Raw genomic sequence first — 13950 nt, 5'->3', positions numbered from 1 at the left:
ATTTAAACACCCACATGTAACACAAAACACCATCACAAGTCTACAGTGAGCATGATAGTTGTGGTGTAAATACAGTTATTTTTGAAACAATAGTGCAGTGTTGTCCGGGTTTAGTGCTGGCCTTTAGGGACAGCTCCGGATTGTGTTAGCCATCTAATAACAACAAACAAACAGTTTTTAGTCACGACAAACAAACAAAACACTCACGGTTACAATACAGGTTCTCCTTCCAGGTTTAGCGTTTAACCATAACAAGGAACAGATCACTTCGCTACGCCCCCTTTGTACTGTCAATCATGACTCCTTGGTTCACTAGTGCAACCGCTGCCAAGTCGTTTCCCTTCCGGGTCGATGATTTAGTGTATCGTAGCTCTGCCCCTTTTCTAGATGATCAACTTCCGTCTAACCCTGGGAATGGATTGTCTGGCCATCCAATCTAGGGCACTCTGTTCCCTTTACAGGTCAGGAGAGAGATTTATCACCAAGAATCATTCTGTCTCTGTCACAGTTTGATAAAGATTTCCTCTCCACAATCATTTCTTTCCTGTGTTGCAGGTAATAGGACCCCCACTTGCAGTGTAGCATGGAATGGGAGTGGAAGGCTCAGGTGGGGTTGCATTACGCAGGAAGGAAGTGAACTTTTGGTGTGGTTGCAAAAAAAATGTCAAAACAGTAAGAGACTTGAGAAAGCGTTGTTATACCAAAAAAATAAACCAGTCGGAGTGCAAAACCTCAGCCTGGAGAAATCTGATTTCTCCAGGCTAAGAAATCTGATTTCTCCAGGCTGAGGTAATAATTGTGTAAATGCATTCAGAGATACAGAGTGTGAGACAGAGGGGTCTGCAGTCAGCTGGGATTTAGTTCTGAAAATCTTTCCCTGTTTTAATATTGAAAGACAGAATCTGCTGCTGTATTGTATTACTGGTGCTGGAGTTTCAAGTCTTGAGAATCCCCTGCTTCAATAAACACGTCTCTCCATGTGACTCTCCTGTGTGCAGCTCAATGAGACGTAGCTACAGTGTAGCACATATTACAATGCTCTCAATCTCCTGACTGGACATCATGTGAACCTGCAGTTCATTTCTCAGGGGTTTCCATCCAGCTTCTAAGCTGCTAAAAATATCTTTCAATGACAAAAACGCTGACTAGATTTGTGCACACCAATTTTCTTCTTAAGTTCACCTGAAACATGCGAATCAAAGCCTGGCATGCATGAAAATGAGGGTTAATCCTTTGAATAAAACAGGAGTTAATTAAAGACTGGAGGAAACGCTTTGATATCAGTATAGTGCATTACTGCCAGCATTCTCAGCAGGTTTAGTTTCATTCAAGCGTCATGATGAACCAAATACCTGAACACAAAAGCTAGGGGTCACATTTCAAGATCTTTAAGCAGAGTGCAAACCTTTTGGGATTACAAAGAAACTTCTTCTCATATCCCCACTCACTTCCCACCCTGCCCCACTTGATCGCCTTCACCGGAGATGATAAAGGTGGGGAGTGTATAATCTGCACAGCAATGGTACAGGGTGTCCACTTTCATGTACAGCACTAGCTGGAGGATAGCTTTACTTCTGAGATTCCCAGTTTCTGTCACAACTGATTAACAAGTTTCAATCTGATTTTTAAAGCATAGTGAACGGATGGTAAAGCATATTTTAAAAACATGGCCAATAAACAATGCATAGTATACCCATGGGCAAACTGCAAAATGACTGTACAAAGTTACCCTGGTAAAGTGTTTTTTAGGGTTAACCCTAGTAGGCTAGCTATAATGTACTGAAGTTCAATACATAGACAAGCCTGTACATTTCTAGAATAATAAAGACTGTTCAGTATATCTGTACAAAAAATACACACATCTCCATGGATTCATCAGTACAATACTACAGAATTCCTAGAGACTTCTATAGAAGACAATGTAAAGACACTTCTATAGAATAATACATGCATTCCTATAGATTTCTGCATAATAACATGGACACCCCTATACGTTTCATTTGGATATTCAACACCTATAGGAACAGCTTTAGAATTAAAGAAAAATAAACTCATTTATTTTATAATAAACTGTATTTATAGAAATATCCCATTATGTGATTTTACCAAGCCATTCCTAAACAACAAAGCCTACAGCAGGTAAACTGCAGCTATTTAAAAGATTACAATGATGACAACCCGAACAGGCTTTTAAACAGAACTTAAAAGCACAGCTAGAGCATACTCCGTATTTAACACACTGAAGGTGTATCAGTCTTGCTGAAATGCCAAGTAGCGTTTGGAAACATCAGTCAACAACCTTTACCTTGGAACCTGATGATGTACTTCTGAAGCCACGCCCACTGTGTGTGCTGCTCTACTTAAACACTGCCCATACCCAGGGGCGTTATTCTGCATGCTGAGCTAATTAACAGAGAGCCGAGGTGTTTGTGTTCCTGACAAACATGTCTGTAATTAGCCATGCATTCCCAGGGTATAACTCAACTGTATTATTACAAGCTCCGTGCATTACATTAACTATACAAGCATTCCCAGGGTATTATAACTGAACTGTATTATTTTGTAAATACATTAACGATATCCTGTCTTTTTTGCTTTTTTATTTAAGCAATTGATGGTGTCGATGTATCTCTGCATTTCTTTTTTAAACATAATAAAATATGTTTTATTTTATAACCATTTCATTTTATGAAGATGGTATTTACCAACACATTATTCCTAGATGCATTAGGTATATAATAATATCCTGCTCCATGTCATAAGGGTTTGAAAAGTAAAGCAGAACATCAACAGAAAAAAATCTTACCTGTTTACCCAACATTCTCAGAATATTATAATGCTGCAAATCATTCCAAATAATCAACAACCTTTACCTTGATGAAGTCCTTCTGAAGCCACGCCCACTGTGTGTGCTGCTCTATTTAAACACTGCCCAAGCCCAGGAGTGTTATTCTGAACGCTGAGCTAATTAACAGAGAGCCCAGTGTCTGTGTTCCTGACAAACATGTCTCTGATTAGCCTGCTCCTAGCACACACCGCCACGGTGTCTCTGGCTTTAGTTTTAACTGGTTTTATTTTTTTATACTTTTACTCGAAATCCTCCAAGTCGTCTAATTACAACTTCCCCCCCGGCCCGCCAGCTCTACCTGTTATTGGGAACCTGAACATTTTGGACCTGCATCGGCCGTACAAAACGCTGAGTAAGGTGAGTGGCACTGGGGACCAGGCAGGGCATTAAGATCAGGATTGAAGTGGGTAGTTTGGGTAGGTTTTTACCGATTTAGCATCAAGGCGTTAGAAATTGAAAAAAATATATTATTGGCCTTAAGTTTAGATATTTTAGAAGGCGTATTTTAGGCATCTGATTCTGGTTCACGTCGCAATTAAAATCTTTCTTTCTTTTAGTATTTCTTGAATAATATTTTACTCAACCTGCAGTCAAGCTATCACACAGTTTTGAAAGCCGTCAGCCAGTTTTGAAATGCCGGTCGAGCTATCAGACACTTGGCTCGGAATCAGACGCTTAACTTGTATAGATAGTTTCCCTGTTTCAGGCAGTGAAATTCTTGACTTTGAGTAGAACTGCACTGGAATAAAAAGAGCGATGAAATACACTTGCATACATTTTTTAAATGAATGAAAAGCGTAATATTTATTAAGTATTAAAGAAATCTCACCAACATTATTATTTGTTTATTTAGCAGACGCCTTTATCCAAGGCGACTTGCAGAGACTACGGTGTGTGAACTATGCATCAGTGGCAGAGTCACTTACAATTATGTCTCACCCGAAAGACGGAGCAGGAGGTTAAGTGACTTGCTCAGAGTCACACAGTGAGTCAGTGGCTGAGGTGGGATTTGAACCGGGGACCTCCTGGTTACAAGCCCTTTTCTTTAACCACTGGACCACACAGCCTCCAATAGCTTATTGCAACACAGTCAAAGGACGATTCTATGTTTAAATTTGAGAACATACATTTTTGCTGCTTACTATTAGTTTATTTTAGGCAGGAGGAGGAAATCATGCCCAAATTTGTTAAATATTCTTTAATTCTGAATTAGAATAAAAACTCCTGGTACGACCCATCAAATTACCTGTTAAAGAAACAAGTTAGTTATTTAGACAGCATTTATGCATTTATTTAGGATATCTTTTAGTCATTTATAATTCTGTTATATGAACGGATATGAACATGGGCATTTTTGGTATCGAATGCATTTCAAGCTGTGTTTGTCCCAGCACTAGTTCTGGCACAGATTCACACTTTCATTTACTTGAACAACTAGAAAACAAACAAATGACAAGCCTTCCGCAGCTCCCCTGGGCACAGGCCTGAATTAAAGCAACGTTTATGGTGCTGTCTTCACAATAATGTATCTGTAATCCAGAGCCAGACCTACACGAGCACTGTCACCGGTGCTTCTACTGCAGCTGAGCCTCTCTGTGCTCAGTAAGGGTCCCCACAGCCTTGTGTCTGTGCAGTTTCATGACTCAGTGCCACCTTCTTATTACTCGCAATTCATTCCCTGGATTCCTGCATCTTTTTTCATGAGTACACACATAGCTCCTTACAATATATATTCATGAAAGTTTATAGTTCTCTAAATTAGACTATTATTTATATATATATATATATATATATATATAATTATAGTACTGTGTAAAAGTTTTAGGCAGGTGTGAAAAAATGCTGTAAAGTAAGAATGCTTTCAAAAATAGGCATGTTAATAGATTATATTTATCAATTAACTAAATGCAAAGTGAGTGAACAGAAGAAAAATCTAAATCAAATCCATATTTGGTGTGACCACCCTTTGCCTTCAAAACAGCATCAATTCTTCGAGGTACACTTGCACAAAGTCAGGGATTTTGTAGGCATATAGTCAGGTGTATGATTAAACAATTATACCAAACAGGTGCTAATGATCATCAATTCAATATGTAGGTTGAAACACAATCATTAACTGAAACAGAAACAGCTGTGTAGGAGGAATAAAACTGGGTGAGGAACAGCCAAACTCAGCTAACAAGGTGAGGTTGCTGAAGACAGTTTACTGTCAAAAGTCATACACCATGGCAAGACTGAGCACAGCAACAAGACACAAGGTAGTTATACTGCATCAGCAAGGTCTCTCCCAGGCAGAAATTTCAAGGCAGACAGGGGTTTCCAGATGTGCTGTCCAAGCTCTTTTGAAGAAGCACAAAGAAACGGGCAACGTTGAGGACTGTAGACGCAGTGGTCGGCCAAGGAAACTTACTGCAGCAGATGAAAGACACATCATGCTTACTTCCCTTTGCAATCGGAAGATGTCCAGCAGTGCCATCAGCTCAGAATTGGCAGAAAACAGTGGGACCCTGGTACACCCATCTACTGTCCAGAGAAGTCTGGTCAGAAGTGGCCTTCATGGAAGACTTGCGGCCAAAAAGCCATACCTCCGACGTGGAAACAAGGCCAAGCGACTCAACTATGCATGAAAACACAGGAACTGGGGTGCAGAAAAATGGCAGCAAGTGCTCTGGACTGATGAGTCAAAATTTGAAATATTTGGCTGTAGCAGAAGGCAGTTTGTTTGCCGAAGGGCTGGAGAGCGGTACATGAATGAGTGTCTGCAGGCAACAGTGAAGCATGGTGGAGGTTCCTTGCAAGTTTGGGGCTGCATTTCTGCAAATGGAGTTGGGGATTTGGTCAGAATTAATGGTCAATGCTGAGAAGTACAGGCAGATACTTATCCATCATGCAATACCATCAGGGAGGCATCTGATTGGCCCCATATTTATTCTGCAGCATGACAACGACCCCAAACATACAGCGAATGTCATTAAGAACTATCTTCAGCGTAAAGAAGAACAAGGAGTCCTGGAAGTGATGGTATGGCCCCCACAGAGCCCTGATCTCAACATCATAGAGTCTGTCTGGGATTACATGAAGAGAGAGAAGCAACTGAGGCTGCCTAAATCCACAGAACTGTGGTTGGTTCTCCAAGATGTTTGGGCCAACCTACCTGCCGAGTTCCTTCAAAAACTGTGTGCAAGTGTACCTAGAAGAATTGATGCTGTTTTGAAGGCAAAGGGTGGTCACACCAAATATTGATTTGATGTAGATTTTTCTTCTGTTCACTCACTTTGCATTTTGTTAATTGATAAATATAAACTATTAACATGTCTATTTTTGAAAGCATTCTTACTTTACAGCATTTTTTCACACCTGCCTAAAACTTTTGCACAGTACTGTATATATAATATATATATATATAAAATAAAATTTACAAAAGTTTATAGTTCTCTAAATTACATTTTTTTTATCTATATACTAACACACATGCACACAGGGTACATACAGTATGTCAAATGTCCAAACTACACAACAGTATGCAAGCCTATACTGTAGTAACATACAGCTGTGGCCAAAAGTTTTGCATCACCTAGAACCTAAGGATGGAGACATATCGCAAAAGTCTACTGGAAGCCATAATAGTAGTACAGTGTTTCATGTTAGAATTAAAAATGTCACATTGATAAATTGGTACTGATAAATATAATGTAAATGTCACAAAATGCTAATGCAGAATACATTTTTTATTGCTTGGCTCCCTGGCAATTGCTTCATGATGGATCAAATAATAAATTATAAAAACTGAAGGTACATCGCTGCTCGTACCACAAGAATTCGTAGCTCTAGCCAAAGGAGATTCTGAGCAGCACACACATGACTAACATGAGAGCAACGGGCTGGCAGAGGGGAAAATCCCTGTCATCCTCACTGGAACGACGGGAAGATATCTTACAAAGGTTTAGGCAGCGCAGCATCCAAACAAAGAAAGAGTTCTGGGAGCAGCAACAGAAATGTTGGAAGTGCACGGCACACATCTTTTAAAACTGCACTACTGACGCTATGCCACTGTAATGAGTGGATCTTGCAACTTGCATTCAAAGTTCTAACAAGTAGACCTGCTAATGCTTTGAGAGTCATCGCTCCTCCTCTTCTCTCTCCAGCTCTCGGAGACGTACGGCAATGTGTTCACCTTCCACATGGGTCCCAAGAAGTACGTGGTTTTGACAGGCTATGAGGCAGTCAAGGAGGCTCTAGTAACCCAAGCAGACGACTTCTCAGAGAGAGGCCAGACGCACACCACAAACACTAGCTCTAGAGGCGGGAATGGTAAGAGACGTGCCTCCAGAGTCCCTTCATCCAGAACTGCAGCAGGAATGGCTGGTTCACAGGTGAGGGTCAGTGGTGTTGATTGTGCTAATTTACTATTCCAATTGAAACAAACAGCTTTGTGTTGATTGGTGCTTTCAGTTTAGCCTCTGTGGAGAGCACCAATCATCCAGGCTGTGGCTTCTTCAGTCGTTTCAATTGAAGTGGTGCATTAGGCGTTTGACGCCAGTTGACCCTCAGGTCCATGTGGGGGTTGGGGGTTTGGGGGGGGGGGGGTTTGTCCTGTTCAAGCTGACACTCCATCAATTCTCTTAACTGAAGCATTTTTCTTGTTTTAGATTCACTTTGTATCATTGTGTCGAATGTTAAAGCACCAAAGCTGATCCACCAGAGTGTAACCATTAACCTGTCCCCCTGCCACACTCTGCCCCTAGAGGATGTGGGAAATACCTCATTGTTTATGTGGTGGTTCTTACTGCTGAATATCTTACATCCACTACAGGCAGAATGTTGCAGAGGGACCAGTAGTCTAGTATGTATGATAGGTGATCATTGATCTCTGTGTAATAAGGTTAGGTTACATATTGTAGTCTTGGACCAGGCTGCAGGCAGCTCCAGGTTGATACTGGAATGAGTTTGAGTTTCAGGCTAGTTTCATGGTAGGAACGTTGTATCACTGTAGCAATGACGCTGTGTTCATGTTTCCCGCAGGCATTATCTTCGGTAAGGGGGAATCCTGGAAGGTGATGCGTCGCTTCACCCTCTCCACTCTGCGGGACTTTGGGATGGGGAAGAGGACCATTGAGGACCGGATCATCGAGGAGTCCCAGAGACTGGTGGAGGTCTTCCAGTCCCACAAAGGTGACGACCAAACAAAGAGCAGAGATAACAAAGGGTTGACCCTCGGTGGCCACAAAACACAGACCAGACCCGGATTCTGTGTTTCCACCCAAGCCTGTTAAAGTTTTAAAAAATCAGTGACCGGTCTGTTTTCATATCCACCTGTTCTGAGACGCTTCCTTCTGGTTAGTGCATCTCTAATTGCTTGTAACTTGTTATTTTAAATCATTGCATAGAAAGAAGGTTCACATTCTGCTCTGCTCTTTTCTGTTGTGACTCTTCTTATTTTAAAGTAAAACTGTAAGAAAGTCAAGCAAACTAATTTTTCAGCTAGTGCCCTCCTCTGAAGAAAGTAGGCTTATGTTTCGGCTACTGCTTTTGTAGTGCCATATAAAATACTTTTCTTTTGTTTCTTAGTTTTACCTTCTAATTCTTAAGCGTTTGAAGTTACAGATGGCTTTTCTTGTTCCCCCACTCTAAGGAAAACCCTTTGACCCCCAAATCATCATCAACTCTGCTGTCTCCAACATCATCTGCTCCATCGTGTTAGGAGACCGCTTCGACTACGGTGACACACAATTCCTGAATCTGCAAAGAATTGTGAATGAGTCTGTGAAGCTGGCTGTGAGCCCCAAGACACAGGTACAGTGTAGTGATTAGAGCTCCTGCTCAATTTGATCAGTGCTGCTAGTGTGTGCTGCATTCAGGTCTGATTCTATGAAGGTGCAGTCAGATAAAATGAAGTTAAGATCAAACTCCTATTAAATCTTCTAAAGATCCGCAATCAGTACAATAAAATAAGAAAGGGATTTCCATTCAATTGCTAGGTTCCCCAGTCCAAGTGCTATGGACTGTACTTGTGTAGTAATTAAAGCACCAAGAGTGAATTCATTTAATTGTGAACAGAAAACGGTACCACTCAATGTGCAGGTTATATCTGATGTCCGTCTCTGTCTACTAAATGGAAATATTTCCACATGCGAACAACTTTACTTAGAAAAGATTTAATTATGCGCCTGGAAAATCTTTATGCGTATGAACAAGTATAGTCATTTATTCACGCACGAATGATAAATAGGTCCAGATCTATTTTTTTCATTGTGTAGAGTAATACAGTAATCCTTTAATGGAGGATCATTACAGCCACTTTCACCATTAAACTCTCCCTCTTCCTCTTTGTCTTTCAGCTGTATAACATGTTTCCTTTCCTGGGCTTCTTCCTGTCCGATCACAAGAAGGTGCAAACAAACGGAACAATGCTGCAGGGGTACTTTAGAAACGCATATAAGGATTGTAAAGACAGTGTGGACAGCAATGACCTGAGGAGCTTCATCGACACATTCATCTCCAGGCAGAGAGAAGAGGTAATATTAGCACAGCAGAGCCTCTATCAGGGACCAGCAGTGTGGTTTTAGTGCATTAAAAGTGCAGTTTTACTGCATATCTAGTGGAAAAGCCTTCACACAGTGAAACCAGCTCAATATAACTCCTGTTAATGGTCAGAATATAATGGGAGTGAATGAGGACGAGCTCCTGATCATGTCACTTGGATCATTATCAAGACTGGAGAGTTTACAAGGTGCTGTACAGAACTGAACAGTTCAGATATAGAAAGTAGCACACTATAGCATGGACACTGCAGTGTGTGTTACCATCTACATATACAGTACAGATTGCACAGTGACCAACACTACTGCAAGCATTATAAAGGGTTCCCATAGTAAAAGCATAGCAAAGTGTAATATAGCATAGGGAAGCATTGTAAAGAATAGTGAGGTGTGGTAAAGCATATTAATAAACATGGCAAAGTAGGGTAAACTATGATAATGCACAGTATAACCATGGGAGAAGCATGGTAAAATAATACTGTGCTAAACTTATTTTACAAATTCCACTACAAAACAAACACATTTGTTGTATCAACACTTCAGTGTTATTATTATTATTATTATTATTTATTTCTTAGCAGACGCCCTTATCCAGGGTGACTTACGATTATTACAAGATATCACATTATTTTTTACATACAATTACCCATTTATACAGTTGGGTTTTTACTGGAGCAATCTAGGTAAAGTACCTTGCCCAAGGGTACAGCAGCAGTGTCCCCCACCTGGGATTGAACCGACAACTCTCCAGTCTAGAGTCCAGGGCCCTAACCACTACTCCACACTGCTGCCCTGTGTTTTAATGCTCATTTTGCCAGGTTATTGGTGAACTCCAGTTACTCTGCTACCTGTATGTCACACATATATTGATAGAACTGCCCCTGCAATAGATTGTTTGTTTCTTTTTGTCTATTGCTTGGTAAAAGTTAATGAATGCAAACTGATGTATATTTGTCCACCGCCAGGTGGGGATTTTTTTAAACTCACCAAGCTTTTCAGAAGTGCAATATCCCAGGCACTGCTTTCGAAATACAGAGGAGGGCAGTAGAACTGTTTAGACCTGTGTGTATTCATTGTGTTACGGTTAGGGTTAGGGTTAGGGTTAGAGGAGGGCAGTAGCACTGTTTAGACCTGTTGTATTCATTGTGTTAGTGTAGGGTTAGGGTTAGGGTCAGAGGAGTGCAGTAGCATTGTTAGACCTGTGTGTATTCATTGGGTTAGGGTTAAAGGAGGGCAGTAGCACTGTTTAGACCTGTTGTATTCATTGTGTTAGTGTAGGGTTAGGGTTAGAGGAGGGCAGTAGCACTGTGTGTATTCATTATATTAGTGTAGGTTGTTTTTTTGATTACTCAGTTTTCTAACTGTTTTGGCCTGTGTTTCTAACAGTAGTTTTGTGAAGGTGTTTTGTTACACTGTTGTTGTAGATGGATTACCTTGGAAAGGAGTTGTCATTGATGCCCTTCATTTGTTTTCCAGGAGGCCAGAAACTCCAACAAGTATTTCCATGAGGATAACATGGCCATCACAGTGGGGAACCTGTTTGCTGCAGGGACTGAGACCACCTCTACCACCCTGCGCTGGGGGCTGCTGCTCATGATGAAGTACCCCCACATTCAGGGTGAGCGAGGGGGGACCCCTACTTTTAGGGAGAGAGTGTGACTGAATGAATCCTGACCTGATCACCCCCTGCCTGCCATTCAGTCCTGGGTCTCTCTCAATCAGATACACCTCTTCATATCAGTAATTGCAGTGTGTTTGTAAATCCTCCCTGTTAACAGACAAGGTCCAGGAGGAGATTGAGAGTGTGATTGGGAGGGAGCGCCCCCCGCAGGCCGAGGACAGGAAGAGCATGCCCTACATGGACGCCGTGCTGCACGAGATCCAGAGAGTGGGCAACGTGGTGCCCATGAACCTGCTGCACGAGACCACAGGGGACACCACCTTCCGGGGGTACAGGATACCCAAGGTGAGACAGACCGAGTGTATAGGGGGTTAGAGGTTAATTCCTGAGTACAGTGGGTTCATTCCTAGAGTAGTACTCTGTCTGGAATGAGGTTTTGCCAAAATCAAGTTTGACACTTGTTTTAACAAATGGTCTGTATTTTATTTCCAAAGAATTCCTCTTAATACAGCAATATCAAGTAATGTAGGAGTGATATTAATGTACAGTAATGTATCCTCATTGGTATAGCTGACAGTACAGCCATGTCTCATTAAATTAGATTAGCTTTGGTATTTTACCTTTCTGTAAGTGTGTCTGTGTCCCAGGGTACCCCGGTGATCCCGCTGCTCTCCTCCGTGCTCTCTGATAAGACACAGTGGGAGACCCCTCACCAGTTCAACCCCAACCACTTCCTGGACGCGCAGGGCAAGTTTGTCAAGAGAGATGCCTTCATGCCCTTCTCAGCAGGTCAGTGTGTCAGAGAGGAGCAGGGACCAGGTTAGACAGGATTGGGGCTAACCCCCCTCCACCCCGGCATTTTAACTGCAAAGGGAACTGCTTTCAATAGAGGTGCAATCAGCAACCAGTTTCCAAATGGAATATAGAACAGGAAACAATCGCTACAAAGCCTTCAGATTCAGCTGAAAACATGCAGGTGCAGATTATTCTACTAATACAATATATGCAATACCGAAAGTTTATTATTGAAAGCAAGAAGACAACTTGTTTTCATTAGAGTCTGTGTGTGTGTGTGTGTAGTAGAGTAGTGTAGTGTAGTGTAGTGTGTGTGTGTGTTGCAGTATGAGTCAGTAATCCTCTGACCCCCCCCCCCCCCCCCAGGTCGGAGGGTGTGTCTTGGAGAGACCCTTGCCAAGATGGAGCTCTTCCTCTTCTTCACCATGCTCCTGCAGAAGTTTCACTTCCGCCCTCCCCAGGAGGTCAGCCCTGAGCAACTGGACCTCACCCCCACTCCTGGCATCACCTCTGGCCCCCAGCCCTTCCAACTGTGTGCCCTGAGCCAATGAGAGACCCTGTGATACTGCAACCCTGCCTTACTGCATCTGCTAGACCTTACTACAGCCACTGACCCCTCACACTGGACCCTTCAGCCACAGAAACTACACTTGTGTGAAAGGGGTGTGTCATGCTTTGCTTTATAACAAAAGTTTTCATCTTTCATGAAAATTAATTAGCAATAAACAGCTAGAATAATGACAGTGATCTATGTAATTGAATGACAGGTTCTTAAGAATAAATCAATGGGTATTGTAGTTGTGAATTTTAATCTATATAATATATATATATATATATATATATATATATATATATATAATCGTATTAATTTCCACTGTTCATTGTGCTGCTAGGAACTGTAACCAAACTAGTTTAATAGTGTGTGGACGCATTAAGCCCGGTAAAACATGAAACAGTAGGGTAGGGTGCGGTAAGAGGCCTTTTTGTCCTGGTGCTAACAGGAAATGATGTAATCAGCCATAATCAGTTGAGGTGCTTGCTGCCCTCTAGACACACCTGCTACCAGTTTTTGCAGCTCAACAGAAAACCACGTGAGAATTTCTCAAAGTTTTTCCTTTTATGACTAATTATTATAATATTTTTCAATTCGGTTGCATGGTGTGAACACCCTTGAACCTGCAGGCCTCACAGTGTATATTAAAATTATGAATTGAACTATTAGCTTCATGATAATGTTGTGTTTATGTAGGTGCTAATTATGCACAGGCCTTAAAACAATGACAAGGTAAGAGCCCCCCCCCCACTGTTTGGAGTAAGCTTATGGGAGGCCTCTTACCCCATGATGAAGTAAATTGCAAGCTAGGAGGGTTTTTTTAAAGAAAATGACACCTTGTATCATAATACTAAAATTTATTTAGCCCTCCCAAAATTCTACAGTGACTCTCTAGCTGGGCCCTAATGGAAGTTTGTCAAGGGCAGCTATAGCACAGTCTTAGCTTCTGTTGTAGTTTGACTGAAAAAGTGTGTACAATGAAGAATGACAAAGTTAAAGTTACAGAATTGTAATAAATTGTTCAATACTAAGTAGCCTAGATGAGGATGATGATGATGAGGAAGAGCTACAATCATTTCAGTGTCTGATCTTGGTATTTTAGTCTCCAAGATTAAAATCTTTATACCGGTATCTTTTAACTTTTTTTCAAAAAAGTAGCTCCCACATCATCTCGGTTGGACGATGAAAGACTATTAATTCATAGTCAGTTGTGTCACAATGGTAGCACTGAGAAGTGATACTGTTATTGATTTTATTTGTATTTGTCCTCCAAATTCAGCACTGTCTAAAAAGAACATAAGAAAAACCATCAGAGGAAGAGCCCTTCTTGTTGGTGTTATTTGAATTAAAATGCTGTTAATAAAAGATCATTAAAAATTGTTAAAACATTTGAGTGAAGTGTGTTTTTGAGTGAACATATATTGGAGTGGCATGTGGGGTAAGAAGCCCCCATGTGTGGGTAAAAGGCCACTTTCTCAGAAATGTTTTTTTTTTTTTTTTTTTTATTTCACTAGAGACGCCTGTTTATACTCAGCTATGGAGGGTGCATATAAGTTTATTTAGAACATGAAAAAGGGAGAAATGTACATTAGTT

The 13950-nt window shown here is 41.2% G+C and overlaps 1 protein-coding gene across 1 annotated transcript; it reads left to right on the top strand.

The window, feature by feature from the left end:
- Nucleotides 1–2967: 2967 nt before the first annotated feature.
- On the top strand, nucleotides 2968–13742 carry LOC117412718 (cytochrome P450 2K1-like). The gene is made up of 9 exons (XM_034906385.2): nucleotides 2968–3205; nucleotides 6994–7159; nucleotides 7871–8020; nucleotides 8481–8641; nucleotides 9187–9363; nucleotides 10864–11005; nucleotides 11166–11353; nucleotides 11656–11797; nucleotides 12170–13742. Exons 1-9 carry the CDS (start codon nucleotides 3005–3007, stop codon nucleotides 12352–12354), a joined length of 1512 nt encoding a protein of 503 aa, XP_034762276.2. The 5' UTR covers nucleotides 2968–3004; the 3' UTR covers nucleotides 12355–13742.
- Nucleotides 13743–13950: the final 208 nt, after the last annotated feature.

This window comes from Acipenser ruthenus, chromosome 23 (genome assembly GCF_902713425.1).
Source record: "Acipenser ruthenus chromosome 23, fAciRut3.2 maternal haplotype, whole genome shotgun sequence".
Taxonomy (NCBI): Eukaryota; Metazoa; Chordata; class Actinopteri; order Acipenseriformes; family Acipenseridae; genus Acipenser; species Acipenser ruthenus.
This window is presented reverse-complemented; position numbering and strand designations above follow the sequence as displayed.

Excerpts from the sequence above, each read along its gene's own strand:
- LOC117412718 (XM_034906385.2), top strand. The coding sequence starts at position 3,005 with ATGTCTCTGATTAGCCTGCTCCTAGCACACACCGCCACGGTGTCTCTG. Across the intron at positions 8,021-8,480 it reads GGTCTTCCAGTCCCACAAAG|GAAAACCCTTTGACCCCCAA; the intron begins GTGACGACCAAA and ends CCCCACTCTAAG. Across the intron at positions 11,006-11,165 it reads GAAGTACCCCCACATTCAGG|ACAAGGTCCAGGAGGAGATT; the intron begins GTGAGCGAGGGG and ends CCCTGTTAACAG.